This window comes from Canis aureus, chromosome 20 (assembly GCF_053574225.1).
Source record: "Canis aureus isolate CA01 chromosome 20, VMU_Caureus_v.1.0, whole genome shotgun sequence".
In the NCBI taxonomy this organism is placed as follows: domain Eukaryota; kingdom Metazoa; phylum Chordata; class Mammalia; order Carnivora; family Canidae; genus Canis; species Canis aureus.
The window spans coordinates 32674266-32689709 of record NC_135630.1 but is presented as its reverse complement, the minus strand read 5'-3'; the positions used below and the strand labels follow the sequence as shown (position 1 = coordinate 32689709).

Sequence of the window (15444 nt, the reverse complement as noted above, 5' to 3'; positions counted from 1 at the left end):
GTGCCTTTGCCTGGATTGCCTATGTTCCAAAACCATTGGTGCCACTCCTCCTGGCTTACTCCAAGGGGGCAGGACAGTTTCCCTCACTTCAAGTGCAGGCTTGCTCTGAGCACAGTCAATATGCAGAGGAGCTACACATGTCATTATTCCAGGTGTCACTCCACCCAAACCAGATTTTGGCTTTACTTTGGGAAGATCAAGGACTAACTGAAGCATTGTGTTTTATTTCTACAAAACGATTTGCGATTTCTTTCCATACATGAATGAATCAGTGCAAGCCAGCTTTAAACTAGCTGTTCATCCTGGATTCCAACAACCAAAGTTTTAAAATATTTGGAGTAAATTAGAGAACTCTGTAGGAGATATCCCTCATATTTTTAGGTGTTTCTAATATTTAATTGTTACAGCCATTGTGTCCTTTTCTAGCTGTTAATAAAAGAGAATAAAGAGATGGAAACAGGAGAGACAGAAATGATACATCCCTAGGCCAGCACCAGCACCATAGTTCCTAGCAGAACATGGCTTAGACCCCCAGGGACAGTTTGAGCCCAACCTGACCCTATATGACAAATGATATATTATTCAAGAGAAGGAGAAGATGGGTCATAGACATGTGATGAGCATTTGCTGCATGGAAGATTACTACGTATTTTGTATGTACCATTATCTTCTATCCTTACAACAGCCCTGCGATGCACACACTGCCATGATCCCCATTTTACAAAGGCATAAAGAGCTAAGGTAACTTATGGAAGCCCCAATGTGATGGAGACAAGAGTGGTCTCCATTGGGTTGAATTTTACCCTTCTTTTTGAATGCACTCTTGCTCCTGAATCATGCTTTCTGCCTGCACTCCATAGGAATCTAGTTGAGCTCAGATTTAGCCAAAAATCCCATGAAAATGTCAAGACCACTTGTCACAGCAGTTATCTATTTACTTTTTTTTCCCCATGTTACCCATGATAAATCCTCAGGTGAGTCTTCTGAAAACTAAGTTCACTCAAGGAATGTAGACTCTAACAGAGGAGCATTTATCCTTTGCAGTTGATAAAGCAAGGGAAAGAACCAAGATAGAAAGAGGTGGGGCTGTGTATCTACCTTATAAGGTCAAGCTTTAAGCCCATGTTTAATACATGATAGTAGGCAAGTGAGAAGGTTATGAGATGCAATTATATATAAAATCCCACACTACAAAATGTTTATTCTTTCATTATAAAAGTCCTGGGTGCATAGGCATTGCTATAAAACAAAATAGAAAGTATTAAGTGCCCAGACGGAGTTAGAAATAACATACAATTGCAGTTCAGAGGACAAGAAGACCATGGTTCCTAAAAAGCAAACTGCGTGGGTCGAGGAGAACTAAGGCTTGAACAGATGGGCAGCCCTGTGCTCGCATCCCGGCTCCACTGCCAGGGATTCACTGGACCTCTAAGTCTCAGTCTCCAAAAGGCCCAGGAAAAATGTAGAGTGATGGCAGAATGGCAGATGGCAGAATGCTTGCCTGGATCATGATTGACATTCGATAAATATGAGCCCCCTCCCTCTTCTGCCTGGGGAATTAAGATTTGTTTAATAAACAAATTGACATTCGATGTGGGCTTGATAAATAATTATGACCTAACTAAACATGTAGAACTAACAATAATAATAGTATTTATACGGGTAATACTTTATGCCAGAACTTCATACTTCTTGCAAGAACTATTCTAAGCAATACCCAAGCCATCTATATATATGTATATATTACTTAGGATAATTCTGGCATGATATATGAAACATGTATGTGTTAACAAATATACACATAGGGGCACCTGAGTGGCTCAGTGGTTGAGTGTCTGCCTTTGGCTCAGGACATGATCCCAGGGTCCTGGGATTGAGTCCCACATCAGGCTCCCTGCATGGAGCTTGCTTCTCCCTCTGCCTATGTCTTTGCCTCTTCCTGTGTGTGTCTCTCATAAGTAAATAAATAAAATTAAAAAAAAAAAACAAAACAAATATACATACAGACATGCCTGCACACACACACACACACACACACACACACATTTCAATAATCCTGAGGAATATACACTCTCATCCTCATTTTAAATTTGGGCAGATATTAGTACAGAAACATGAGGTACTCATCCAAGTTCTCCCACCCATTAAAGATTTGAACTTAGGCACACGCTCTAAAATTTGTTCTCCTAAATCTACACTGACATGCTACAAAAGCATAGCATGAAGGTACTGAACAAAATTCCATGTAATACCCAGGGCCACTGACAGTGAAAAGCCTAGTTTTTGGACTTCACAGGGCATGCAGGGATTGTGAGAAATAAGACTTATAAAACAGAATAGGATCAGCTGACAGGGCCTTGAATACCATGGTAAGGAACTCAAAATGCCTGTTTGACTGGGTTCAGACATGGTCAAGAAAGAAGTCAGACCAAGTATAGAATTATGTAGCTGGATAGTCTGAAAGCAACTATTATAATTTGGGGATGAAGCAGAGTATGAACAGGGCCTGAGTGTTCCTTGACACAATAAGGTACAGATGCAAAAAAAAAATAAAAAAAAAAATAAGGTACAGATGCATTATCCAAGTTGAATCCTCTCTATTCTATCTGGAGCATGCAGACCTCCCTGTTACTTATGCGCAGGGGCAGCAAGAAGGACAGTTAATGTGAGCAGCAGCAGCCACTGTGCAAACTATTGGAGAAGAGCTCATCAATTTGTAGTTCTAGGGAATCTTTTCTTGGAAGAGGGAAGTTTTAATATATAATTCCTTTCATAAGTATTACTATTCCCATTTAATACAGAAAGAGAACCAAGATTCTGAAAGACAGAATAAATGGCCTTTGGCTATCTGTGAAATAATGGTAGGAGGTTGTTTTCAAGGGTACCTTCATTGAAAGCCCAGCAGCTTCATCAGGCAGCTGAGGAACCAGTAACACAGTTCAAGAAGGGTCAGCGATAATAATTGACATGAAGAATGAAAATGTCATGTATTTCCCCCCTGCCATGTGTCAGGTGCTAGAGACACAAAATGACCAGGGAAGAAGTCTTCAAGGTCATTGTTATCTGCAGGAGGGGACCAGAATAATGCACACATTTCAGCCCTGTTGGTGTGATGCCATGACCGAAGAGATAGCAAGTATCAATAAGGGGAGTGTCACCAGCTTAAACAAAGAGGTGGGGAAGAGCACAGCAGAAAAGGACCTTAAAGTAGGAGTCTGATGATGTGTTTGAGGGAAATTCTAGCAGTGTGGTACCATAGAAGGATATGGTAAGGAGAGAAGCAGAAGGAGATGGTTTGGAAAACAGAGGCTTTATAGGGCATACTAGAAATTTTCCCTTGGTTTTATTTATTTTTTATTTTTTATTTTTTTTTAATTATTTTTTCTTTTTTTCTTTTTTTTCCCTTGGTTTTAAAAGTAATAAACTCTCTTGTAAGAAAGAAGGCCTCGCCTCAGCAATCAGATAACAAAAAGATATAAAAGGCATTCAACTTGGCAAAGAAGAAGTCAAACTTTCCATCTTTGCAGATGACATGATACTGTACATAGAAAACCCAAAAGACTCCACCCCAAGGTTGCTAGAACTCATACAGCAATTTGGCAATGTGGCAGGATACAAAATCAATGCCCCAAATTATTGTCATTTCTATACACTCACAATGAGACTGAAGAAAGATAAATTAATGAGTCAATTCCATTTACAATTGCACCCAAAAGCATAAGATACCTAGAAATAAACCTAACCGAAGAGGTAAAAGATCTATACCCTAAAAACTTCAGAACACTTCTGAAAGAAATTGAGGAAGACACAAGGAGATAGAAAAATATTCCATGCTTATGGATTGGAAGAATTAATATTGTGAAAATGTCAATGCTACCCAGGGAAATTTACACATTTAATGCAATCCCTATCAAAATACCATGGATTTTCTTCAGAGAGTTGGAACAAATCATCTTAAGATTTGTGTGGAGTCAGAAAAGACCCCAAATAACCAGGGGAATATTGAAAAAGAAAACCAGAGCCAAGAGCATCACAATGCTGGATTTCAAATTGTACTACAAAGCTGTGATCATCAAGACAGTGTGGTACTGGCACAAAAACAGACACATAGATCAGTGAAACAGAATAGAGAACCCAGAAATGGTCTCTCAACTCTGTGGTCAACTAATATTCGACAAAGGAGGAAAGACTATCCACTGGAAAAAGGACAGTCTCTTCAATAAATGGTGCTGGGAAAATTGAACATCCACATGCAGAAGAATGAAACTAGACCATTCTCTTACAACATACACAAAGATAAACTCAAAATGGATGAAAGATCTAAATGTGAGACAAGATTCCATCAAAATCCTAGAGGAGAACACAGGCAACACCCTTTTTGAACTTGGCCACAGTAACTTCTTGCAGGATACATCTATGAAGGCAAGAGAAACAAAAGCAAAAATGAACTATTGGGACTTCATCAAGATTAAAAAAAAAACAGCAAAATAAATAGTCAACAAAACTAAAGACAACCTACAGAATGGGAGAAGATATTTGCAAATGACGTATCAGATAAAGGGCTAGTATCCAAGATCTACCAAGAACTTATTAAACTCAACAGCAAACAAACATACAATCCAATCCTGAAATTTTCAGAAGACATGAACAGAAATCTCATATAGGAAGACACAGACATGGCCAACAAGCACATGAGAAAATTCTCCGCATCACTGGCCATCAGGGAAATACACATCAAAACCACAATGAGATACCACCTCACACCAATGAGAATGGGGAAAATTAACAAGAGAGGAAACCGCAAATGTTGGAGAGGATGTGGAGAAAGGGGAACCCTATTGCACTGTTGGTGGGAATGTGAACTGGTGCAGCTACTCTGGAAAACTGTGTGGAGGTTCCTCAGAGAGTTAAGAATAGAGCTACCCTACAACCCAGCAATTGCATTGCTGGGATTTACCCTAAAGATACATATTCAGTGAAACACTGGGACACCTGCACCCCAATGTTTATAGCAACAATGTCCATAATAGCCAAACTATGGAAGGAGCCTCTATGTCCATCGAAAGATGAATGGATAAAGAAGATGTGGTTTATGTATTCAATGGAATATTACTCAGCCATTAGAAACAACGAATACCCACCATTTGCTTTGATGGAACAGGATGCTATTATGCTGAGTGAAGTAAGTCAGTTGAAGGACAATTATTTTATGGTTTCACTCATACGGGAAATATAAAAAATAGTGGAAGGGATTATAGGGGAAAGGAGAGAAAGTGAATGGGAAAAATCAGAGAGGGTGACAGAACATGAGAGACTCCTAACTCTGGGAAACGAATAAGGGGTAGTAGAAGGGGAGCTGGGCAGGGGGACGGGGCGACTGGGTGACAGGCACTGAGGGGGGCACTTGACAGGATGAGCACTGGGTGTTATTCTATATGTTGGCAAATTGAACTCCAATAAAAAATATACAATAAAAAAAAGATTGTTTAAATGGAGTAACGCTAGAGGGAGAAAAATTATCTGGTGCTTCTCACAGTCAGTCAGGGAAGAACTGATGAAGGTGGTGCAGAGGAAAAAAAGAAGCGAACCATTCACCAGATGTTTTCTATGTTCCCATGTACTCAGGGTCACACCTGAGTACAAATATCCAGGTATTTGATTTCAAGTAATTAACCACACTATCAGCAGAAATGAAATATTTTTGTATGCATTTTTTTCTTCCTTTCTTTCCTCCTTCCTTCTTTCCTCCTTCATTTCTTTCTACTTCATGTGTTCCTGAAAACATCAACCACAGTGTGATATCACCTCACACTTGTTAGAATGGCCGTCATTAAAAAAACAAGAGATAAATGCTGGTGAGGATGTGGAGAAAAGGGAACCCCAGTGCTCTGTTGGTGGGGTTGTAAATTGGAACAGCCACTATGGAAAACAGTTTGGAGGATCCTCAAATAATTAGAAATAGAACCACCATATAGTCCAGCACTTCCACTTCTGCGAAAATATCCAAAGGAAATGAAAACACTAATAAAAAAGGATATCTATACCTTCATGTTAACAGCCACATTATTTACAATTGGCCAAGCCACAGAAACAAGCTAAGGATCCATTGGCAAATGAATGGATAAAGGAGGTGTTGGGGGAGGGGGACTGGATGGAGGTGGTCAGAACCTAGAAACTACCAGTTATCAGATAAATACTAGGGATGTAACACACAGCATGATGACGGCTGTAGCTTGCACTGCCATGTGATATCATAGGGGAGTCATTGAGAGTAAACCCTAAGAATTTTCATCACAAGGAGAATTTTGTTTTCCTTTTCTTTTTATTGTATTTCAATGAGATGATGGATATTATCTAAACCTTTTGTGGGAATCATTTCACAATATAGGTAAGTCAAACCACCATTCTGTATACCTTATACACTGATGTGTGTCAATTATTTCTCAATAAAATGAGAAAAAATGGAAGTTCTAATTTTCCCTAGGAAGAGTCCTTGCTTAAGCTACTCACAAGTTAACAACAACAAAGCTGAAAGCTAAGAGCAGAAATGGAACTAAGGAGGAAAGGAGAAGAGAAGTAGATCATGATAAACTTGGCCTATAATATGGTTTTGCCAAAGGCTGACAATGAGCTAAAATCTTCTCTTCTGAGTGCTAGTTTGAGATCCAAATCTCAGGAAAACGAATGGGGGAAAAAGACACATGTTGTCTGCTTTCATGCTCTTATTTCTAGAGAAATCTGCTCTCTCCTCAAAGATTTCTATTCAGCAAGGTTAAATTATCTTAAGAGAAAATCAGCTACATGACAGGTGAATTGGAACTTATCACTGGTGTACACATTGCTATTTGGAAGTGAACCCATAAAGCACTATGAAGGAAATAATGGTAACAGCATCCTAGAACCTTTTAGTCTTCTATTTGTCCTCATGGGACTAGAATCAGGCTTAGCCTCTTCTCTGGCCAATTGAATGTAAAGGACTGTGGGAACCAGACTCATAATCTGCAAATAGCTTTTGAGGCCAACAATTGGACCCTCATAGTCAGAATAACATTAAGGAGGAATTATGCACAGTGTGTGTTACCCACTCTCTCTTTGTGACACGTGTCCCTCAGGTAGTTTCTGATAGGTTGGATAGCACAGGCTTTCTTAACTATATAGATTGAAACTTCACTGTCCCTTTGCCTCTCTGAAGTGCTCTAGTCTAGGAATTAAGAGCATTAAAGTCAGCTATGGTAGTGGAAGTTACTCTCATATGTGATCTTGTTTCAATGCCCCCTTCAACTAATGATCTTTCCTTGAAAAAAATGTCTTAAAAACTCCATCTTTGGTTTTCCCTCCAAATTGTGAATATGAGATTCTCTCAAGATATTATGTACACATTCCTAGGGAGCACAGTTCCTTTAAGATATTCTATGCAAATATAGTAGGGTTCCATAATGAAACAAGTTAAGGGAACAAATGTGGAATCTTCCTTCATTCAGCTTTACCTGTGATTCCAGGTAAGACCCTGGTCTCTTGAAGCTTGCAGTGACAGAGACAAATAAGTAAAGCAAGATGCATTTAGAAAGGAAAATAAAGAAAGACAGGAGGGCAGGCTGTGTTGGAGAGGGAAAAGGAGTTGGCAAGATCCCTTACTAAGGCCACTGAAGAGCACATGAAGGGATTAAAGAGTTCAACAGTCTTTCCATCTTGGTATTTACCAATGACTTTACTCTGGACACATCAATTAGTCTCTTTCCAACTCTGGGCTTGGCCTTTACTATAATGTCCCTTTGCTCCAGGTCCTGTAGTACAAGACCAGGCCCTCTTGGTAACCCCCCAAGATCAGTTCTCCATTTTATTGAGGAGGAAGTTCATAAAGCTTCCTATTCCTTTTTCAGAAATCAGAAGAAGGCAAAGCATTGCCTCTTTTTGTTTTCATGAAGTGTGAAAAACATGATTTTGCTAAGTGGGTATTACAGTTTTCTCCAGTTGTGCACCATATGGTCAAGCTCCCATACATTTTGGTGTTCTAGCTCTCAACACAGAGATGGAAATGTAAATAGATGACATTGTTGTCAACACTCACTTTATTACCCCTTATACTTATTGCAGCAAAAGTCAAATAAAAATCAGAACATCTGAATAAATATAGCAATGACAGTAGAAGAATTTGATGCCTCAAATATATACTCATATTTAAATAGATACTTATCAGTACATGCATAGTGTCTTCAAGAATAATTAGGGATCTGGATGATCCAAGTCCAAGAACAAAATTCCATGTTTCTATTTAGCTGTGGGGTGATATACCTGATTTTCACATTATTAGTCAATCATATTTTATTATCTATAAAATGTGACCCATATCAATAATTGTCACAAGGAAGCTGATAACCTAATTGTATGCATAAGGTTCCTCTTGGTCTAGGAAGAGTTTTAAGTAACTTAACTCAGGAACTTCTTTTAAATCAATGATGATTTGTTAAAGCTATAAATGGGCAGAGGCCAATGGTGATATGAGAACCCTTCAACTTTTACTTTATTTTTTATTTTTATTTTTTTTCAACTTTTACTTTAACAAAGCTTTAGCAATGCCTTTTCCTGGTGCTTGTAACTCTTGACATTCAATGAACTCTTTTTGTACTTGAGTTATTGATGGAATTGTTTTCATGCAAGTAGTTACAGAGGAACACACTGAGTCATCAAACTAGGAGAACAATGAGGAAATGGGATATAGAATTAATCACTCTTGATGGAAGAAGTGGAGGTAGAGATCCAGATGTCATGGCCATGTTGTGCTGCTTCTATGAGAAACCAGTTGTCTTGCCAGGAACTGGGCACTGGGTTCTAAAGGCACTGGTGCCTCCAATGAGAGAGGTATTTGATGGAGGACGTTACCTTTAATCTTTGTAAGTTACTCAGTAACTTCGGCTGGCAAGTCTCACTATCTACATTTACTAGAATTAAACAAGAATGAGTGTGTGATGGGTTAATGCCTCTGGGGACTTTATTTTATACCTGATGAGATTTCATGCGAAAACTTTTATATGTGTAAATTAATAATAAAGTCACCGCTATTAGGACTGATATTAGGATTCCATTTTCTAAAGTGGCCACACAGTAACCATATTTCAAGAGGATGATTGACAGTTAAGGGGAGAGTGGAGCAAAATGACAATTAACTGTTGACTGCATAAGACTGTGTGTGACAGAGGTTGTGTCAGGTTTTGTGTGTGTGTGTGTGTGTGTGTGTGTGTGTCAAGGTTTAGATGGGAATGAGGAAATACTCATGCCTCATGCTGGAAGGCATTTCTACTGCTACAAATAGAGGAGAAAACAAATATCCCTTCAGTGATACAGTCACATAATCTGGAAAGAGCAAGAACACATCATTCTTAAGAGAAGGAACAGAACATGAGTGTGTGATTATAACTAGCAGGGTTCCACCTGAATGCCCCACTTAACTTGTGGTCAAGGTCAAGTGGAAGTGAGAGTTTTTCTCTCCTGTTGCCCTGAATCCTTGAATTGTTGTACTCTGGAGGCCACATTGACAATGGAGGCAAAGTGGATGGTGGCATGGATTAGTTTTCCTCTTTGCCAACTATCAGGATTAAGCAACAGAAGTGGAGCCATTCTTATATAACAATCAAGTTCAGGGTGGTCTTCTAGCCCAATTAAATCACTGTCTATGAAATTCAAATAGATACATGACATCTGTGCTTATAATGATATAATAATGTCATGTACTACAAACAAGAGTAGAATAAAAAATAATTCAGCAGTCTGTCTTCTTTTTACACCCCTAAAATCTATCACTTAGGGAATATAGTCAGTGATATTGTAATAGTGATGTATGGTGACAGATGGTAGCTACATTTGTGGCGAAAATGGCATAACACATGAACTTGTCAAATCACCATGTTGTGCACCTGAAACTAATGTGACACTGTGTGTCAATTATACTCAAATTTTAAAAATGATAAAAAAATAAATAAGTGCTTAAAAAAAGAAAGAATTCCTGTCAGCCACCAATAGTGTCCAGTGCCTAACACCTATCTCTTTCATTTCCTTTTCTCTAAGTGCCTGTCTGAAATATCCATTTCAACACACACCCCTACAGAGCAGTTTGGAACATCGAAGTCTGAGTGGGTTTTTCAGTTTAAGTTTTAACTCCGTGGTTTGCATGTTAATTACCCTCTGCCTTATTAAATATATCTTATTAAACTTAAAAAAATTGCATTTCTAATTAGCTCTGAGCTGCTAGTCCTTCCTTAGCTTTCATTTGTACTGTTTTTCTGGGAGAACCCTTTGAATGTCATTCAGAAAATTTAAGTATGATTGACAAATGCCTTGCATGGGGCTTGAGAGTATTAATAAGTCACAGTTTCAGAATATACTCTCACAAAAAACATTTTTACACAAGAATTGGCGATCAGAACTTCTTTCACTCTCTGTGAGTATTGTGTGTATCTGTGAGAATCTATTAGGTGCCATGTCATTTGCATATAGCATTTAATGTAAGATTCACAACTGCCTTGGAGACTTTATTTTCACTCTTCTCCTGATGAGAAAACCAAGAGTCAGAAAAGTTGTCTTCCTTTGCGTATCCATTCATTCAATGAATTCAGCAACTTACTAATAACTGTGTGAGCCAAGTCAGGGTGCTGTTGGTAACTCACTGATTTTGAAATAACTACAGTGCACAGATTTGCTTTGGGTTACTGAATGCCATTTCAGCCATACCTTTAAGACGTACTGTTTCCTGCACTAAGCATTTCAGTTTAAAATAAGATACAGTCTATATCCCCAAAGGAATTACAGCCCTAGTTCCTTGCTGAGGATGACAGAGCAAATCAGCAGGGTGGTTAGGATTAGCACTCAAAGCTTATCTCCTTTCTCTCCCACTCTCCTGCTTCTTTTAAAACAGACCCTTAGGCAGCATGATGATTGGCAGAGCACCAGACTTGAAATAGGTCTCCCTGAGAATTCCTGATATTCCCTGTCAAGGTTACAGAGGCGGAGTTTGGTTGTTGCACCTGTTAGTTATTGCTCAAACTGCAGTTAGGCAAATTAATGACATCTTCCCCGTGGCACCTGGATGCTTGCAATCTCACTGCCAGTCAAAGTCATCAGTGGGGTTGGCTCAATGGGATGTATTTGTCGAAGCCATTTGAGTTGCTCTGGTGGCAGCTAACACATACCCATCCATTCTCCACCAATAATTGCCAGTGGCCGTCCCGTCTTAGCCTCATAGTTTGTGCCTACTCGGTTAGCTGCCTAGTAAAGAGTAAGAAGAACATCAGCGTCTTCATTATGACCAACGTGCTTCCATTCATAAGCCAAAATGTTGTTTGCTGTTAAGGAATGAACGTCTTGGAATCTCTGGGTGGCTCAGCGGTTAGGCCTGCCTTCAGCCCAGGGTGTTATCCTGGAGTCCTGGGATCGAGTCCCACGTAGGGCTCCCTGCATGGAGCCTGCTTCTCTCAATGTTCTTTGAGCTCAGGCATGAGAAGGAGATGCAATGATATCATAGACCTCACTGAGCCTCCTTTTCTGTCTGCAGACCTTTGCAGGAAACATGAATGCTGACAGTGTGATGCACCACAAGTTACTGCACTCAGTGAGAGCCCGCTTCGTTCGCTTTGTGCCCCTAGAATGGAATCCAAGTGGAAAGATTGGCATGAGAGTGGAGGTCTATGGATGCTCCTATAGTAAGTATGTGCATGTGCCCTCAACTTGTGTATTATGAGCAGCCCTCCCCACTCATACTAGTTTATCTACATTGAGATGGCAATCTCAGTTGTTTTAACATTCTTTCAAGTCTCTAATAAGTTCTGCACATTAGAAAATGTAAAATTCAATCCAGAGGTAGAAACACTCTACTTCTGTCTAGGAATGAAGGAGCTTTGGGGTGATAACACAATAAAAGCTTGAGAACAACAACACAAAGTTCAAAGTTAAGAGCTCTTGGATTCTGAGCATCATTTGTCCTTGAAGTAGAAGAGTAATTTGAGCTCCATTCTTTCTCAGAAGAGGGGTGAAGTATTATGAATTCACTCTTCCTTCAGAACCATCAGGGAAAAAGGTTCTCCCTCTTCACCTGTTCTAGAAGAGGAAGAAATGGAACATTTCAATCCAGTGTAGCCCAGGGAATGCTTCTTTCCTGGAATTATGCTAGCTATGCACTAGTCTGTTAGTTGTTGTGTATTGAACGTAAAAGCAGTGCTCCGTCTAGCAAATAAGAAAGGTTGTAATGGTGGGTAGAACTGGCAATCACTCTAGAATAAAGTAAAAATTATGCAAAAAATGTAATTTTCCCTGCAAGTTTTATATTTAAATCTAAAATTTCATCATCATAAATTATTTTTCTACCTTAGCAGTGACATCTCTTGCTTATATGCCAAAACCCAGTGACCTCCAATGAATGAACACACACATGATTTGCTACCGCTAAAATTTGTTCAACAGATCCTGCTGAAGTGTCTATTTGGGTTACCTCCTTGTACAATTTTCTGTAATGTAGTCAACCGAATGCCTGTATCAGGATCATCTGCAGTGGTCCTTAAAAATGCATTTGCCTAGCCATGTTTTATATATCCCGGATTATGATTCTGGGCATAGGGACCTAGAAAGCCGAATATTAACAAGCTCCCTAGGGAAGCTATGGACATAGAGTATCCAGTAAAAATAAATCTCTGCACAGGGGATTTACTTGTGAAATGATTGTCTTTATCTTGAACAAGCACTTGCAGAAAGAATGTATTATACAACAGATACATCAACAAACCATTAGATTAGGGAGACACTTCCTTCCACTCTAGCCCTTCCATAACAAAGCATACAGCGTCTGTAAGTGTTCAGGCTTCCTATCCCAGGATCTCTGGCACACCCAGATTCTCTTGTTACCTCTTCTCTTGATAATAATTGTCACTACTCAGAGGTTTACTTTTAGGTACAACAGGAAACCTTCATGCTGAGGTAAAAGGGTTATTTATATTATAACTCCAGCCACCTATTTTGGTGTAACAATCCTATTGCTATTTAACATGTCCTCATTGTTTTCCGCCAGTTCAGTCCATTGCCCTTGTTCTTTATGCACATTGTTTGATGTGCCTGCACAGAAAGACTCATGGCACCAAGTTAAATAGCTGACTGTAGGGTTGAAAGAGACCTTTGAGCAGCATGTTAAGCTTTTTCTGGTGCCAGAACCCTTTGAGAACCTGATGGCAGCAAGGAACCCTCTCTTAAGAAAAGTGCCCACAATAGCATTCTTTTTATAAGTAGATTTTTCAACATAGGAAGTCCACAGATCCACTAAAAGCCAATCCTTGACCTAGCTAACAGCCCCCAATTTGGAATAGCGCAGTCCTGTGTGGATTCCTCTCCAGGTAGGCTCTGTGTCTATTGAGTGCATCCCCTCAGGAGTATCTTACCTTCGGGTACCTAGTGTGAGTGGTGGGATGTTAGGCACCTGGGGAGCTGCTGGACACACATCTCTACAACCATCCTCAAGCCTTCCTCTGGTTCTTTTAAGTCACTAGTCTTTTTTTTTTTTTTTTTTAAGATTTTATTTATTTATTTATGAGAGACACACAGAGAGAGACAGAGACACAGGCAGAGGGAGAAGCAGGGAGCCTGATGTGGAACTTGATCCCAGGACCCCAGGATCATGACCTGAGCCCAAGGTGGACCTCAACCCCTGAGCCACCCAAGTGCCCTATCAGTCACTAGTCTTATAGTTTTGCTGCTTTTTCCCTTGGGGAAAAAAGAATATATTTCTCATTTATTTTCCTTTTTTCTTTTCTTTCTTTTCTTTCTTTTCTTTTCTTTTCTTTTTTTCTTTTCTTTTCTTTTCTTTTCTTTTCTTTTCTTTTCTTTCCTTTCCTTTCCTTTCCTTTCCTTTCCTTTCCTTTCCTTTCCTTTTCTTTTCTTTTCTTTTCCTTTCTCCCTCTTCTTCTTCTTCTTCTTCTTCTTCTTCTTCTTCTTCTTCTTCTTCTTCTTCTTCTTCTTCTTTCTTCTTTTAATGTCTCTTATTTCTATCTAGAAACATGCTTTAGCTTGTCCTCTGGATCCCAACTGTCTTTCCCAATGTCATCTCATCCCCCTTTTGACTGGATTATTCTTATAAATATAAAAATTTGCATGTAAACTATCAAACAAAGCAGCAACAACAAAAACCCTAAGGTCCTGCTTAGCACCCACTTCTCCTTCTCTCCCTACCTTTGCCCAGAATAGCTTCTCTCTAAAACTTGTCTGTAGTTGCTGACTCTACCTTCTTACCTCCAGGTACACTGAAGCTGATTCTCTTCAGTATGTACAAATCTGGTGTTTAGTTTAAAGTGTTAGCTTGGCCAAGTCTTGTCATTCAACCAAACACGAAGCTAGGCATTGCTGTGATGTGGTGAACATCTGCAATCACTGGACTTTATGTAAAGGAGATTATCCTTGATGTCCGGGTGGGCCAGATGCAATCAGTTGAAAGGTTTTAAGATCAGAACTAAGGTTTCCCTGAGGAAGAAGAAATTCTACCTGTGACATGCAGCTTTAGCTCTTGCCAGAGTATCTGGCCTGCCCCTCCTGACCTGACCTCCTGTTTGAAGATGGATTTCAAACTTGCCTAGCCTGCCCAACAATCATGTAAGCCATTCCTTGTAATACAGCTATATCTGTATCTGTACATCTATCTATCTGTCTCTTTATCTATCTATCTTCATCCTATTTCTCTGGGGGAATCATGACTAATGCAGAATGCCCCACAGAAGCTACTTCATTCAAGACCACCAGTGACCTCCACATCGCCAAATCCAATGGTCACTTCGTTTTTCTCACTTCACTCAACCTCTCAGTGGCATTTGGTTCAATTAGCCATTTCTACTTTTTAAAAACCTGGTTTTCCCTTCTAGGTCCCTTGTTACCTATGCTAAATCTCAGGGCTGAGCCTCAGGACCTCTTCCCCTTTCCACCTACACCCCAGGCCTCCTGAATTTACAGAGTTCCATATGTTTAAATACGGTGGATATGCTGATCATTGGCACATCTGCACCTGGCCTGTCCTCTAGAATTACATAGGCAATATACTAGATCTCTCCAGATGAATGTCTACTAGTATATGTGCTGCCGAAGCGAGCACTCCATATGAATGTCTCTACTAAATTTAATAGAGCAGAAACACAACTCTTGACTACCATTCCCTCAGACACCTGCTTGTTAACATCTCCCTCCCATCTCAGTAAATGGCACCACTCTTCATTCACTTGGTAGAGCAAAAAACCCAGAAAACAGTCTTGATTCCTCCTTTCCTATAACCTATACTCTCATGTGCAACTTATTTACAGTTCACAGCAGCTCCACCAGCTCTGTCCTCCAAAACATATCCTAAATCCACATCCTTCTTCTGCCTTCCAGAGCTGCAGCCTCTGTTAGTAGTCACTTTGTGTATTTAAATAGCCTTCAAGCTGGACT

General features: G+C 39.6%; 1 protein-coding gene across 2 annotated transcripts in view; it reads left to right on the top strand.

The window, feature by feature from the left end:
• CNTNAP5 (contactin associated protein family member 5) overlaps nucleotides 1-15444 on the top strand; it is a 796713-nt gene that overhangs the window by 322755 nt on the left and 458514 nt on the right. For both annotated transcript variants that reach the window (XM_077861335.1, XM_077861336.1), the window contains exon 4: nucleotides 11546-11693. In XM_077861335.1, the coding sequence (XP_077717461.1) occupies nucleotides 11546-11693 (148 nt within the window). The remainder of the gene's footprint in view (nucleotides 1-11545; nucleotides 11694-15444) is intronic.